General features: G+C 42.0%; 1 protein-coding gene across 2 annotated transcripts in view; it reads left to right on the top strand.

Moving 5' to 3' along the window:
* Positions 1-14,703, top strand: part of LOC133650159 (dynamin-3-like) — a 47,978-nt gene that overhangs the window by 21,509 nt on the left and 11,766 nt on the right. The window contains exons 11-15 of one of the 2 annotated variants that reach the window (XM_062047082.1): positions 379-517; positions 3,047-3,133; positions 9,641-9,711; positions 12,824-12,878; positions 12,954-13,067. In XM_062047082.1, the coding sequence (XP_061903066.1) occupies positions 379-517; positions 3,047-3,133; positions 9,641-9,711; positions 12,824-12,878; positions 12,954-13,067 (466 nt within the window). Of the gene's footprint in view, positions 1-378; positions 518-3,046; positions 3,134-9,640; positions 9,712-12,823; positions 13,068-14,703 lie in introns of both variants that reach the window. The other variant, XM_062047081.1, reaches the window with a different exon arrangement.

Here is a 14,703-nt window from a genome sequence, read left to right as displayed (position 1 = left end):
TGAATATGACCAATGTATGATCCGTAACTACTTGGTATCACATCCATACCTAAATGTGTGGTATCATCCAAAACTAATGTCTAGTATCAAAGAAGAGAAGAATAAGTGATTATTACATTTGAACAGAAGTGTAGATAGAACATGTTAAAAGAGAAAATAAGCAGATATTAACAGTAAATGAACAAGTAGAGTAATAATCCATTTTTACAGTTTGTCCCTCATAATGTGTACAAAATAATAGGTGTATAAATGACACAATATGTTACTGCATACGACTAATTAGGAGTCTTTGTTTGTTCACTTACTACTAAAAGACAAGTTGTCTAGTATGTTGACTATTTTATTGAAGGACAATAATAAACATGTTTCATGTGACAGGACGGGACTGTTCACGCCCGACATGGCGTTTGAGGCCATCGTGAAGAAGCAGGTCATCAAGCTGAAGGAGCCGTGTGTCAAGTGTGTGGACATGGTCATCCAGGAGCTCATCAACACCGTGCGCCAGTGTTCCCACAAGGTGAGCGTGCACTAAGACACCAGGCTCATCAACACTGGTCACTAAGACGCCAGGAGAACCAGCTTTGGCCAAGAGTCCAGCCTTAGTACAGTACAGTATTGGCCAAGTTGGCCCAATACTGTACTTTTCTTGTCAAATCCAAGTCACTTTGGCCATCACTCCAGCAGCACTGAGAGCAGACTCAGCCAAACTACAAAGTCAAAATGCCCCAACGTAAGGTGCTATTGACTAGCATTAGCAGTTTTACATGGCGATTTCAACGTCTCCAAATTTGTTCATGGAAACTACAATTAAAGGCCTACTGAAAACCACTACTACCGACCACGCAGTCTGATAGTTTGTATATCAATGATGAAATCTTAACATTGCAACACATGCCAATACGGCCGGGTTAACTTATAAAGTGACATTTAAAACTTCCCGGGAAATATCCGGCTGAAACGTCGCGGTATGATGACGTATGCGCGTGACGAAGTCAGAGTAACGGAAGTTATGGTACCCCGTAGAATCCTATACAAAAAGCTCTGTTTTCATTTCATAATTCCACAGTATTCTGGACATCTTTTGCAATTTGTTTAATGAACAATGAAGGCTGCAAAGAAGACAGTTGTAGGTGGGATCGGTGTATTAGCAGCGGACTACAGCAACACAACCAGGAGGACTTTGTTGGAGCGCTAGCCGCGCTAGCCGCCGACCTCACCTTGACTTCCTACGTCTCCGTTCCGCCAAACGCATCGGGTGAAGACCTTCGTCCTTCTGCCGATCGCTGGAACGCAGGTGAGCACGGGTGTTGATGAGTAGATGAGGGCTGGCTGGCGTAGGTGGAGAGCTAATGTTTTTAGCATAGCTCTGTGAGGTCCCGTTGCTAAGTTGCTAAGTTAGCTTCAATGGCGTCGTTAGCACAGCATTGTTAACCTTCGCCAGCCTGGAAAGCATTAACCGTGTATTTACATGTCCACGGTTTAATAGTATTGTTGATTTTCTATCCATCCTTCCAGTCAGGGGTTTATTTTTTTGTTTCTATATGCAGTTAAAGCACGATGCTATCATGTTAGCTCGTAGCTAAAGCATTTCGCCGATGTATTGTCGTGGAGATAAAAGGCACTGAATGTCCATTTTGCGTTCTCGACTCTCATTTTCAAGAGGATATAGTATCCGAGGTGGTTTAAAATACAAATCCGTGATCCACAATACAAAAAGGAGAGTATGGAATCCAATGAGCCAGCTTGTACCTAAGTTACGGTCAGAGCGAAAAAAGATACGTCCTGCACTGCCTCTCAAGTCCTTCACTGTAACGTTCCTCATCTACGAATCTTTCATCCTCGCTCAAATTAATGGGGTAATCATCACTTTCTCGGTCCGAATCTCTTTCGCTGCATTGTAAACAACGGGGAATTGTGAGGAATACTAGCTCCTGTGACGTCACGCTACTTCCGGTACAGGCAAGGCTTTTTTTTATCAGCGAGCAAAAGTTGCGAACTTTATCGTCGATTTTCTCTACTAAATCCTTTCAGCAAAAATATGGCAATATCGCGAAATGATCAAGTATGACACATAGAATGGATCTGCTATTCCCGTTTAAATTTAAAAAAAAAAATTCAGTAGGCCTTTAAGATGCACGTGATAAGTGCAATACTTACATTGTTGACACTTTTTGGGGGGCAACAGACGGCAAAGACTGAACCGACGAGCGTAAACTTTACACCGCTAACGTCTTGGCAAGTGAGACTCAGGAGTGTGAGAACAAAACGTTGCAATAAAACATGAGATGTCATAAACAACTTATCAAAACATTTCTATGAAGTGCAACTAAATGGTCTTTCTTCCATTGGTTTAAAGGCAAAGTAGGTAAGGAGTGAGAGCTGAAGGGGGAGGGTAGGCTCAGTCCGGAGGGGGGGGGGGGGGGGAGAGCCTATGACGCAACAATGGTGCCTTGCTAAATGAGCAACGAGATGCTTGCATGTCGAGTCAATGCGGACAAGGTCATTCCAAGGTCAGCATGTGCTTTTCACAGAAATACTGCAACTCAAATGTACCAAAAATTGTTCTGGTATAGATTACCGGGAATTGATACTGTATCGGTTCAAATTTTTACTGTATTAATGTAATGATATTGATAAAGTACGACATTTACTTCTATGATATCTCCTGCCAGCTGAATCCCTGTCAAACACACCATCTGCAGCTTTTTAAAAAATTTTTTTTACATATTTTCATGGATAAATGTCCGCCGTGTAGATATTATTTGAACATTTTCCTTCACGCTCACTTCCTTCCTTCCCGCTGAGTGGAAGAACAAAGGGACGTAGCTACGAGCTAATGCTAGCAGGTAAGGTCAGGTGAGGACAACGCTAGCACAGGCATGCTAACATTAGCGTCTGAAACCACAGGCCACCGTTGCCAGTTAGCATGTTTGCTAGCGAAAAAAACTAAAATGAAGGTGGCTGCAGCCGACGTGCGGGTGGTTTTTAGGATGTGTGGCGAAGCCTTTTTTTGCTGCTGACATTGAAAGAGTTTCCGTTCTGCCAGCTGGAAAGTTTCCCCATGCTGAGGGAAGAAACCGAGAGAATCGTCACGTCTCACATCCGGGACAGGGAGAGTCGAGCCAAGGAACAGGTAACACTCCACACTCACCTGGCACAGGTGTGTCCACTCACACCTTTAATTAACCATCATAATAATGCATGACAATAATGACTCTAGTGTTTAGATGCACCTTGATAGGCCACACCTTCTGTGGGCCCTCAGGTGCGCTAGGCCACACCTTCTGTGGGCCCTCAGGTGCGCTAGGCCACACCTTCTGTGGGCCCTCAGGTGCGCTAGGCCACACATTATGGTTTATTTTCTACATTTGAAGACTTCCTGGTGGTCTACACAACATGTAATGGTGGTCTACACAACATGTGATGGTGGTCTACACAACATGTGGTGGTGGTCAATGTGTGATGGTGGTCAACATGTGATGGTGGTCAACGTGTGATGGAGGTCAACGTGTGATGGATGTCAACGTGTGATGGTGGTCTAAACAACATGTGATGGTGGTCTACATGTGATGGTGGTCAACGTGTGATGGTGGTCAACGTGTGATGGTGGTCTACACAACATGTGATGGTGGTCTACATGTGATGGTGGTCAACGTGTGATGGAGGTCAACGTGTGATGGAGGTCAACGTGTGATGGTGGTCAACGTGTGATGGTGGTCAACATGTGATGGTGGTCAACATGTGATGGTGGTAAACATGTGATGGTGGTCAACGTGTGATGGTGGTCAACATGTGATGGTGGTCAACATGTGATGGTGGTCTACATGTGATGGTGGTCAACACAACATGTGATGGTGGTCAACGTGGGATGGTGATCAACATGTAATGGTGGTCAACATGTGATGGTGGTCAACGTGTGATGGTGGTCAACGTGTGATGGTGGTCAACACAACATGTGATGGTGGTCAACACAACATGTGGTGGTGGTCAACGTGTGATGTGGTCAACGTGTGATGGTGGTCAACATGTAATGGTGGTCAACATGTGATGGTGGTCAACATGTGATGGTGGTCAACATGTGATGGTGGTAAACATGTGATGGTGGTCAACATGTGATGGTGGTCTACATGTGATGGTGGTCAACACAACATGTGATGGTGGTCAACGTGTGATGGTGATCAACATGTAATGGTGGTCAACATGTGATGGTGGTCAACATGTGATGGTGGTCTACATGTGATGGTGGTCAACGTGTGATGGTGGTCAACGTGTGATGGAGGTCAATGTGTGATGGTGGTCTACACAACATGTGATGGTGGTCTACATGTGATGGTGGTCAACGTGTGATGGAGGTCAACGTGTGATGGTGGTCAACGTGTGATGGTGGTCAACGTGTGATGTGGTCAACGTGTGATGGTGGTCAACATGTGATGGTGGTCAACATGTAATGGTGGTCAACATGTTGTGATGGTGGTCTACATGTGATGGTGGTCAACACAACATGTGATGTGGTCAACATGTGATGGTGGTCAACATGTGATGGTGGTCTACATGTGATGGTGGTCAACACAACATGTGATGGTGGTCAACGTGTGATGGTGATCAACATGTGATGGTGGTCAACGTGTGATGGTGGTCAACGTGTGATGGTGGTCAACACAACATGTGATGGTGGTCAACACAACATGTGATGGTGGTCAACACAACATGTGGTGGTGGTCAACGTGTGATGTGGTCAACGTGTGATGGTGGTCAACATGTTGTGATGGTGGTCAACATGTGATGGTGGTCAACATGTTGTGATGGTGGTCAACATGTGATGGTGGTCAACAATTGATGGTGGTCTACATGTGATGGTGGTCAACACAACATGTGATGGTGGTCAACGTGTGATGGTGATCAACATGTAATGGTGGTCAACATGTGATGGTGGTCAACATGTAATGGTGGTCAACATGTTGTGATGGTGGTCTACATGTGATGGTGGTCAACACAACATGTGATGTGGTCAACATGTGATGGTGGTCAACATGTGATGGTGGTCTACATGTGATGGTGGTCAACACAACATGTGATGGTGGTCAACGTGTGATGGTGATCAACATGTAATGGTGGTCAACATGTGATGGTGGTCAACGTGTGATGGTGGTCAACGTGTGATGGTGGTCAACACAACATGTGATGGTGGTCAACACAACATGTGATGGTGGTCAACACAACATGTGGTGGTGGTCAACGTGTGATGTGGTCAACGTGTGATGGTGGTCAACATGTTGTGATGGTGGTCAACATGTGATGGTGGTCAACATGTTGTGATGGTGGTCAACATGTGATGGTGGTCAACAATTGATGGTGGTCTACATGTGATGGTGGTCAACACAACATGTGATGGTGGTCAACGTGTGATGGTGATCAACATGTAATGGTGGTCAACATGTGATGGTGGTCAACACAACATGTAATGGTGGTCAACATGTGATGGTGGTCAACATGTGATGGTGGTCTACATGTGATGGTGGTCAACACAACATGTAATGGTGGTCAACATGTGATGGTGGTCAACATGTAATGGTGGTCAACATGTGATGGTGGTCAACATGTGATGGTGGTCAATATGTGATGGTGGTCTACATGTGATGGTGGTCAACACAACATGTGATGGTGGTCAACACAACATGTGATGGTGGTCAACATGTAATGGTGGTCAACATGTGATGGTGGTCAACATGTGATGGTGGTCTACATGTGATGGTGGTCAACACAACATGTGATGGTGGTCAACACAACATGTGATGGTGGTCAACATGTAATGTTGGTCAACATGTAATGGTGGTCAACATGTGATGGTGGTCAATATGTGATGGTGGTCTACATGTGATGGTGGTCTATATGTGATGGTGGTCAACACAACATGTAATGGTGGTCAACATGTGATGGTGGTCAACATGTGATGGTGGTCTACATGTGATGGTGGTCAACACAACATGTGATGGTGGTCAACATGTGATGGTGGTCTACATGTGATGGTGGTCAACACAACATGTGATGGTGGTCAACATGTAATGTTGGTCAACATGTAATGGTGGTCAACATGTGATGGTGGTCAATATGTGATGGTGGTCTACATGTGATGGTGGTCTATATGTGATGGTGGTCAACACAACATGTAATGGTGGTCAACATGTGATGGTGGTCAACATGTGATGGTGGTCAACATGTGATGGTGGTCTACATGTGTTGGTGGTCAACACAACATGTGATGGTGGTCAACATGTAATGTTGGTCAACATGTAATGGTGGTCAACATGTGATGGTGGTCAATATGTGATGGTGGTCTACATGTGCTGGTGGTCTATATGTGATGGTGGTCAACACAATATGTGATGGTGGTCAACATGTGATGGTGGTCAACATGTGATGGTGGTCAATGTGTGATGGTGGTCAACATGTGATGGTGGTCAACGTGTGATGGTGGTCAACGTGTGATGGTGGTCAACATGTGATGGTGGTCAACATGTGATGGTGGTCAATATGTGATGGTTGTCTACATGTGATGGTGGTCTATTTGTGATGGTGGTCAACACAATATGTGATGGTGGTCAACATGTGATGGTGGTCAACATGTGATGGTGGTCAACGTGTGATGGTGGTCAACGTGTGATGGTGGTCAACGTGTGATGGTGGTCAACATGTGATGGTGGTCAACGTGTAATGGTGGTCAACGTGTGATGGTGGTCAACATGTGATGGTGGTCAACATGTGATGGTGGTCAATATGTGATGGTGGTCTACATGTGATGGTGGTCAACACAACATGTGATGGTGGTCAACATGTAATGTTGGTCAACATGTAATGGTGGTCAACATGTGATGGTGGTCAATATGTGATGGTGGTCTACATGTGATGGTGGTCTACATGTGATGGTGGTCAACACAACATGTAATGGTGGTCAATATGTGATGGTGGTCAATATGTGATGGCGGTCAACATGTAATGGTGGTCAACATGTGATGGTGGTCAACGTGTGATGGTGGTCAACGTGTGATGGTGGTCAATGTGTGATGTTGGTCAACATGTGATGGTGGTCAACGTGTGATGGTGGTCAACATGTGATGGTGGTCAAAGTGTGATGGTGGTCAACATGTGATGGTGGTCAAAGTGTGATGGTGGTCAACATGTGATGGTGGTCAACATATGATGGTGGTCAACATGTGATGGTGGTCAACATGTGATGGTGGTCAAAGTGTGATGGTGGTCAACATGTGATGGTGGTCAAAGTGTGATGGTGGTCAACATGTGATGGTGGTCAACATGTAATGGTGGTCAACATATGATGGTGGTCAACATGTGATGGTGGTCAACGTGTGATGGTGGTCAACGTGTGATGGTGGTCAACATGTGATGGTGGTCAACATATGATGGTGGTCAACGTGTGATGGTGGTCAACATGTGATGGTGGTCAACATGTGATGGTGGTCAAAGTGTGATGGTGGTCAATGTGTGATGGTGGTCAACATGTGATGGTGGTCAACATGTAATGGTGGTCAACATATGATGGTGGTCAACATGTGATGGTGGTCAACGTGTGATGGTGGTCAACGTGTGATGGTGGTCAACATGTGATGGTGGTCAACGTGTGATGGTGGTCAACGTGTGATGTTGGTCAACGTGTGATGGTGGTCAACGTGTGATGGTGGTCAACATGTGATGGTGGTCAACGTGTGATGGTGGTCAACGTGTGATGTTGGTCAACGTGTGATGTTGGTCAACGTGTGATGGTGGTCAACATGTGATGGTGGTCAACATGTTGTGACAGAGGTCGCCAACATAAATGTTGAAAGTCATACTGGACCAAAATTATAACAAAAAAATATATAATGTTACACACAACAATATAATGTTACACACAACAATATAATTTTATACATATGTTACACACAACAATATAATTGTATACACAATATAATGTTACACACAACAATATAATGTTATACACACAATATAATGTTACACAAAACAATATAATGTTACACACAACAATATAATTTTATACACAATATAATGTTACACACAACAATATAATGTTACACACAACAATATAATTGTATACACAATATAATGTTACACACAACAATATAATTGTATACACAATATAATGTTACACACAACATAATGTTACACACAACAATATAATGTTACACACAACAATATAATGTTACACACAACAATATAATTGTATACACAATATAATGTTACACACAACAATATAATTGTATACACAATATAATGTTACACACAACAATATAATGTTACACACAACATAATGTTACACACAACATAATGTTACACACAACAATATAATGTTACACACAACAATATAATTGTATACACAATATAATGTTACACACAACAATATAATGTTACACACAACATAATGTTACACACAACAATATAATGTTACACACAACAATATAATGTTACACACAACAATATAATTGTATACACAATATAATGTTACACACAACAATATAATTGTATACACAATATAATGTTACACACAACAATATAATGTTACACACAACATAATGTTACACACAACAATATAATGTTACACACAACAATATAATGTTACACACAACAATATAATTGTATACACAATATAATGTTACACACAACAATATAATGTTACACACAACATAATGTTACACACAACAATATAATGTTACACACAACAATATAATGTCACACACAACAATATAATTGTATACACAATATAATGTTACACACAACAATATAATTGTATACACAATATAATGTTACACACAACAATATAATGTTACACACAACATAATGTTACACACAGCAATATAATGTTACACACAACAATATAATGTTACACACAACAATATAATTGTATACACAATATAATGTTACACACAACAATATAATGTTACACACAACATAATGTTACACACAACAATATAATGTTACACACAACAATATAATGTTACACACAACAATATAATTGTATACACAATATAATGTTACACACAACAATATTATGTTACACACAACAATATAATTGTATACACAATATAATGTTACACACAACAATATAATGTTACACACAACAATATAATTGTTTACACAATATAATGTTACACACAACAATATAATGTTACACACAACAATATAATTGTATACACAAATAATGTTATACAGCAGCTATTGTTGTCATGTTTTATATTTTAAAGTTCAAATACTTGATTTATGCATACTATGTATGTATGTATGTATGTATGTATGTATGTATGTGTGTGTGTGTGTGTGTATATGTATGTATATATGTATGTATGTATATGTGTGTATATATGTATGTGTATATGTATATATATATATATATGTATGTATGTATGTATGTATGTATGTATGTATGTATGTGTGTGTGTGTGTGTGTATATGTATGTATATATGTATGTATGTATATGTGTGTATATATGTATGTGTATATGTATATATATATGTATGTATGTATGTATGTATGTATGTATGTATGTGTATATGTATGTATGTATGTGTACATGTATGTATGTATGTGTGTATGTATGATTGCTAGAGTAAATGTGTTGTATTGTTGCAGGTTCTGCTGGTGATTGACATCCAACTGTCTTACATCAACACCAACCATGAGGACTTCATTGGCTTTGCAAAGTAAAAATCATTATTTATTATTATTATTATTATTGTGCTGATTTAAATATGAATGATTGAAGTTAGATACTGACTCTTCACTTGGGTTAGACCAAATAATGACTGTGTACATGCATGTTTGTGATACTGGGGATGTGGGCCCTGATATCAGCAGAACATCAAGTATCAGATTGTATCCACTTATATCATGTAAATATCCTCTCTGATACGAGGGTGGTAACATCTACATACGCTCCAATAAACACACTTGTTGTGTCTTTTAGTCACTCACTAAAGGTAAACATGCTAGGACCTAGCGGCTACACAACAGCTAAGCACACTTGAGTAATATTCATTGATAAATGAAACATGAGTCAATACATCAAATATTGATATTGGTATATCACTTACACATACAACGTCTCCAAGGCGTGTTAGAAAGTATCCAGTAACAAACGTGTCCGCATCATTCAACTTACTGCGTCATGCGCTTGACCTAATGAATTATAGTGACCACTCGCTTTCGCCAAATAAAACAATTACCACTCTACTTTAACCTGAAGACAATCATGACTTAAGTGTTTTGTCGTGCAGAAAGTGAGTGTGAAAAGGGATGATATTTATTGACTCAATGAGCAGAAGGGATGATATTTATTGACTCAGTAAACAATAAAGGTTTGGGAACTGAGGAGACACATTTTTGAAGTGGAATTCTTTCCCATTCTTGCTTGATGTACAGCTTAAGTTGTTCAACAGTCCGGGGGTCTCCCTTCTGCTATTTTAGGCTTCATAATGCGCCACACATTTTCAATGGGAGACAGGTCTGGACTACAGGCAGGCCAGTCTAGTACCCGCACTCTTTTACTATGATGTAACACGTGGCTTGGCATTGTCTTGCTGAAATAAGCAGGGGCGTCCATGGTAACGTTGCTTGGATGGCAACATATGTTGCTCCAAAAGCTGTATGTACCTTTCAGCATTAATGGTGCCTTCACAGATGTGTAAGTTACCCATGTCTTGGCCACTAATACACCCCCATACCATCACACATGCTGCCTTTTACACTTTGTGCCTATAACAATCCGGATGGTTCTTTTCCTCTTTGGACACGACGTCCACAGTTTCCAAAAACAATTTGAAATGTGGACTCGTCAGACCACAGAACACTTTTCCACTTTGTATCAGTCCATCTTAGATGAGCTCAGGCCCAGCGAAGCCGACGGCGTTTCTGGGTGTTGTTGATAAACGGTTTTCGCCTTGCATAGGAGAGTTTTAACTTGCACTTACAGATGTAGCGACCAACTGTAGTTACTGACAGTGGGTTTCCGAAGTGTTCCTGAGCCCATGTGGTGATATCCTTTACACACTGATGTGGCTTGTTGATGCAGTACAGCCTGAGGGATGGAAGGTCACGGGCTTAGCTGCTTATGTGCAGTGATTTCTCCAGATTATCTGAACCCTTTGATGATATTACGGAGCGTAGATGGTGAAAACCCTAAATTCCTTGCAATAGCTGCTTGAGAAATGTTGTTCTTAAACTGTTCAACAATTTGCTCAGGCATTTGTTGACAAAGTGGTGACCCTCGCTCCATCCTTGTTTGTGAATGACTGAGCATTTCATGGAATCTACTTTTATACCCAATCATGGCACCCACCTGTTCCCAATTAGCCTGTTCACCTGTGGGATGTTCCAAATAAGTGTTTGATGAGCATTCCTCAACTTTATCAGTATTTATTGCCACCTTTCCCAACTTCTTTGTCACGTGTTGCTGCCATCAAATTCTAAAGTTAATGATAATAATGTTAATGTTAATCAGTTTGAACATCAAATATGTTGTCTTTGTAGCATATTCAACTCAATATGGCTTGAAAAGGATTTGCAAATCATTGTATTCCGTTTATATTTACATCTAACACCATTTCCCAACTCATATGGAAACGGGGTTTGTATTAGTGGTGTACTATTAGTGGTATACTATACTAGTAGCGGTATGCTATTACTGGTAAACTATACTAGTACTGGTAAACTATACTAGTAATGGTATACTATACTAGTAATGGTATACTATACTAGTAGCTGTATACTATTGCTGGTAAACTATACTAGAACCGAAACTATACTAGTAGTAGTATACAATTACTGGTAAACTATACTAGTAGTGGTATACTATACTAGTAGTGGTATACTATATTAGTCGAGGTATACTATAATAGTAGTGGTATACTATATTAGTAGAGGTATACTATACTAGTAGTGGTATACTATACCAGTAGTGGTATACTATATTAGTAGAGGTATACTATGCTAGTAGCGGTATACTATACTAGTAGTGGTATACTATATTAGTAGAGGTATACTATACTAGTAGTGGTATACTATACTAGTAGTGGTATACTATATTAGTCGAGGTATACTATAATAGTAGTGGTATACTATATTAGTAGAGGTATACTATACTAGTAGCGGTATACTATACTAGTAGTGGTATACTATATTAGTAGAGGTATACTATGCTAGTAGCGGTATACTATACTAGTAGTGGTATACTATATTAGTAGAGGTATACTATGCTAGTAGCGGTATACTATACTAGTAGCAGTATACTATACTAGTAGCGGTATACTATATTAGTAGAGGTATACTATACTAGTAGTGGTATACTATATTAGTAGAGGTATACTATGCTAGTAGCTGTATACTATACTAGTAGCAGTATACTATACTAGTAGTGGTATACTATATTAGTAGAGGTATACTATGCTAGTAGCTGTATACTATACTAGTAGCAGTATACTATACTAGTAGTGGTATACTATATTAGTAGAGGTATACTATGCTAATAGCGGTATACTATACTAGTAGCAGTATACTATACTAGTAGTGGTATACTATATTAGTAGAGGTATACTATGCTAGTAGCGGTATACTATACTAGTAGCAGTATACTATACTAGTAGTGGTATAGCGTACAACCCTAGAAGTCCACAGAAATGCTGAGTGATCTACTGTAGTGAGCAGGTTGTCTTCACCTTCACCCTTCTTCCCTTCCTCATGTCCGACCTGACCTGGGTGTGACCTGGGTGTGACCTCGGCGTGACCTGGGTGTGACCTGGGTGTGACCCCGGTGCACAGCGCTCAGCAGAGGAGCAGTCAGACCAACAAGAGCCAGAGTTCTGCCACCAACCAGGTGACACACACACATCTTGTGGTTCCTCCAGGTGTGACATGTGGCGACCTTCTAAGCTCCTCCCCCTCCCTGCAGGTGATCCGTAAAGGCTGGCTGACCATCAACAACATCAGCATCATGAAGGGCGGGGCCAAGGAGTACTGGTTTGTGCTGACCGCTGAGAGCCTGTCCTGGTTCAAGGATGACGAGGTGCGTCTGATCACTAGAACCAGTCGTGACCAGGAGTCAAATGTAGTTTTTATTCTTCACACATCCACAAGGTTCTGCTGGCGGCCATGTTCTTCACTTCTCTGCCCGCTGTGCAGCTTCTTGTTGTTGTTGTTGTTGTTGTTGTGCACAGCAGGTGGAGCTACACTGCAGCCTCACTAGATGTTCCTCCAACAGCATTACATCCTCCTTCTCCTTCCTCCAACACCACTGACTTCACAACTAGGACTTTGCAGGCACCTTGGCTCCTCCCCCTCCCGGTGACCACATCGCCCTCAAAGTGCGAGGCGAGCATATTTCAAGTTTACATCTCTGCAGCTGTCGGAGGTTCCTCGGAGGAAGGTGTATCTCCGTGGTCCAAGTCAAAGGAGGAGCTTCGACTCCAGTTCCAGGTTCCTCAGAGGAAGGTGTATCTCCATGGTCAAAGTCAAAGGAGGAGCCTCGACTCCAGTTCCAGGTTCCTCAGAAGAAGGTTTATCACCATGGTCCAAGTCAAAGGAGGAGCCTCGACTCCAGGTCCAGGTTCCTCAGAGGAAGGTTTATCACCATGGTCCAAGACAAAGGAGGAGCATAGACTCCAGTTCCAGGTTCCTCAGAGGAAGGTTTATCACCATGGTCCAAGTCAAAGGAGGAGCATAGACTCCAGTTCCAGGTTCCTCAGAGGAAGGTTTATCACCATGGTCCAAGACAAAGGAGGAGCATAGACTCCAGTTCCAGGTTCCTCAGAGGAAGGTTTATCTCCATGATCCAAGTCAAAGGATTAGCCTAGACTCCAGTTCCAGGTTCCTCAGAGGAAGGTTTATCACCATGGTCCAAGTCAAAGGAGGAGCCTAGACTCCAGTTCAAGGTTCTTCGGAGGAAGGTTTATCTCCATGGTCCAAGTCAAACGAGGAGCCGAGACTCCAGTTCCCTCAAAAGAAGGTTTATCTCCATGGTCCAAGTCAAAGGAGGAGCCTAGACTCCAGTTCCCTAAGAGGAAGGTTTATCTCCATGGTCCAAGTCAAAGGAGGATCCTAGACTCCAGTTCCAGGTTCCTCAGAGGAGGGTTTATCTCCATGGTCCAAGTCAAAGGAGGAGCCTAGACTCCAGTTCAAGGTTCTTCGGAGGAACGTTTATCTCCATGGTCCAAGTCAAACGAGGAGCCGAGACTCCAGTTCCAGCTTCCTCAGAGGAAGGTTTATCTCCATGGTCCAAGTCAAACGAGGAGCCTAGACTCCAGTTCAAGGTTCCTCAGAGGAAGGTTTATCACCATGGTCCAAGTCAAAGGAGGAGCCTAGATTCCAGTTCAAGGTTCTTCGGAGGAAGGTTTATCTCCATGGTCCAAGTCAAACGAGGAGCCGAGACTCCAGTTCCCTCAAAAGAAGGTTTATCGCCATGGTCCAAGTCAAAAGAGGAGCCTAGACTCCAGTTCCCTAAGAGGAAGGTTTATCTCCATGGTCCAAGTCAAAGGAGGATCCTAGACTCCAGTTCCAGGTTCCTCAGAGAAAGGTTTATCTCCATGGTCCAAGTCAAAAGAGGAGCATAGACTCCAGTTCCAGGTTCCTCAGATGAAGGTTTATCTCCATGGTCCAAGTCAAAGGAGGAGCCTAGACTCCAGTTCAAGGTTCCTCAGAGGAAG

Source organism: Entelurus aequoreus, linkage group LG05 (assembly GCF_033978785.1).
Source record: "Entelurus aequoreus isolate RoL-2023_Sb linkage group LG05, RoL_Eaeq_v1.1, whole genome shotgun sequence".
Classification (NCBI taxonomy): Eukaryota; Metazoa; Chordata; class Actinopteri; order Syngnathiformes; family Syngnathidae; genus Entelurus; species Entelurus aequoreus.
The sequence above is the reverse complement of the archived record's forward strand: the minus strand, read 5'-3'. Positions and strand labels throughout refer to the sequence as shown.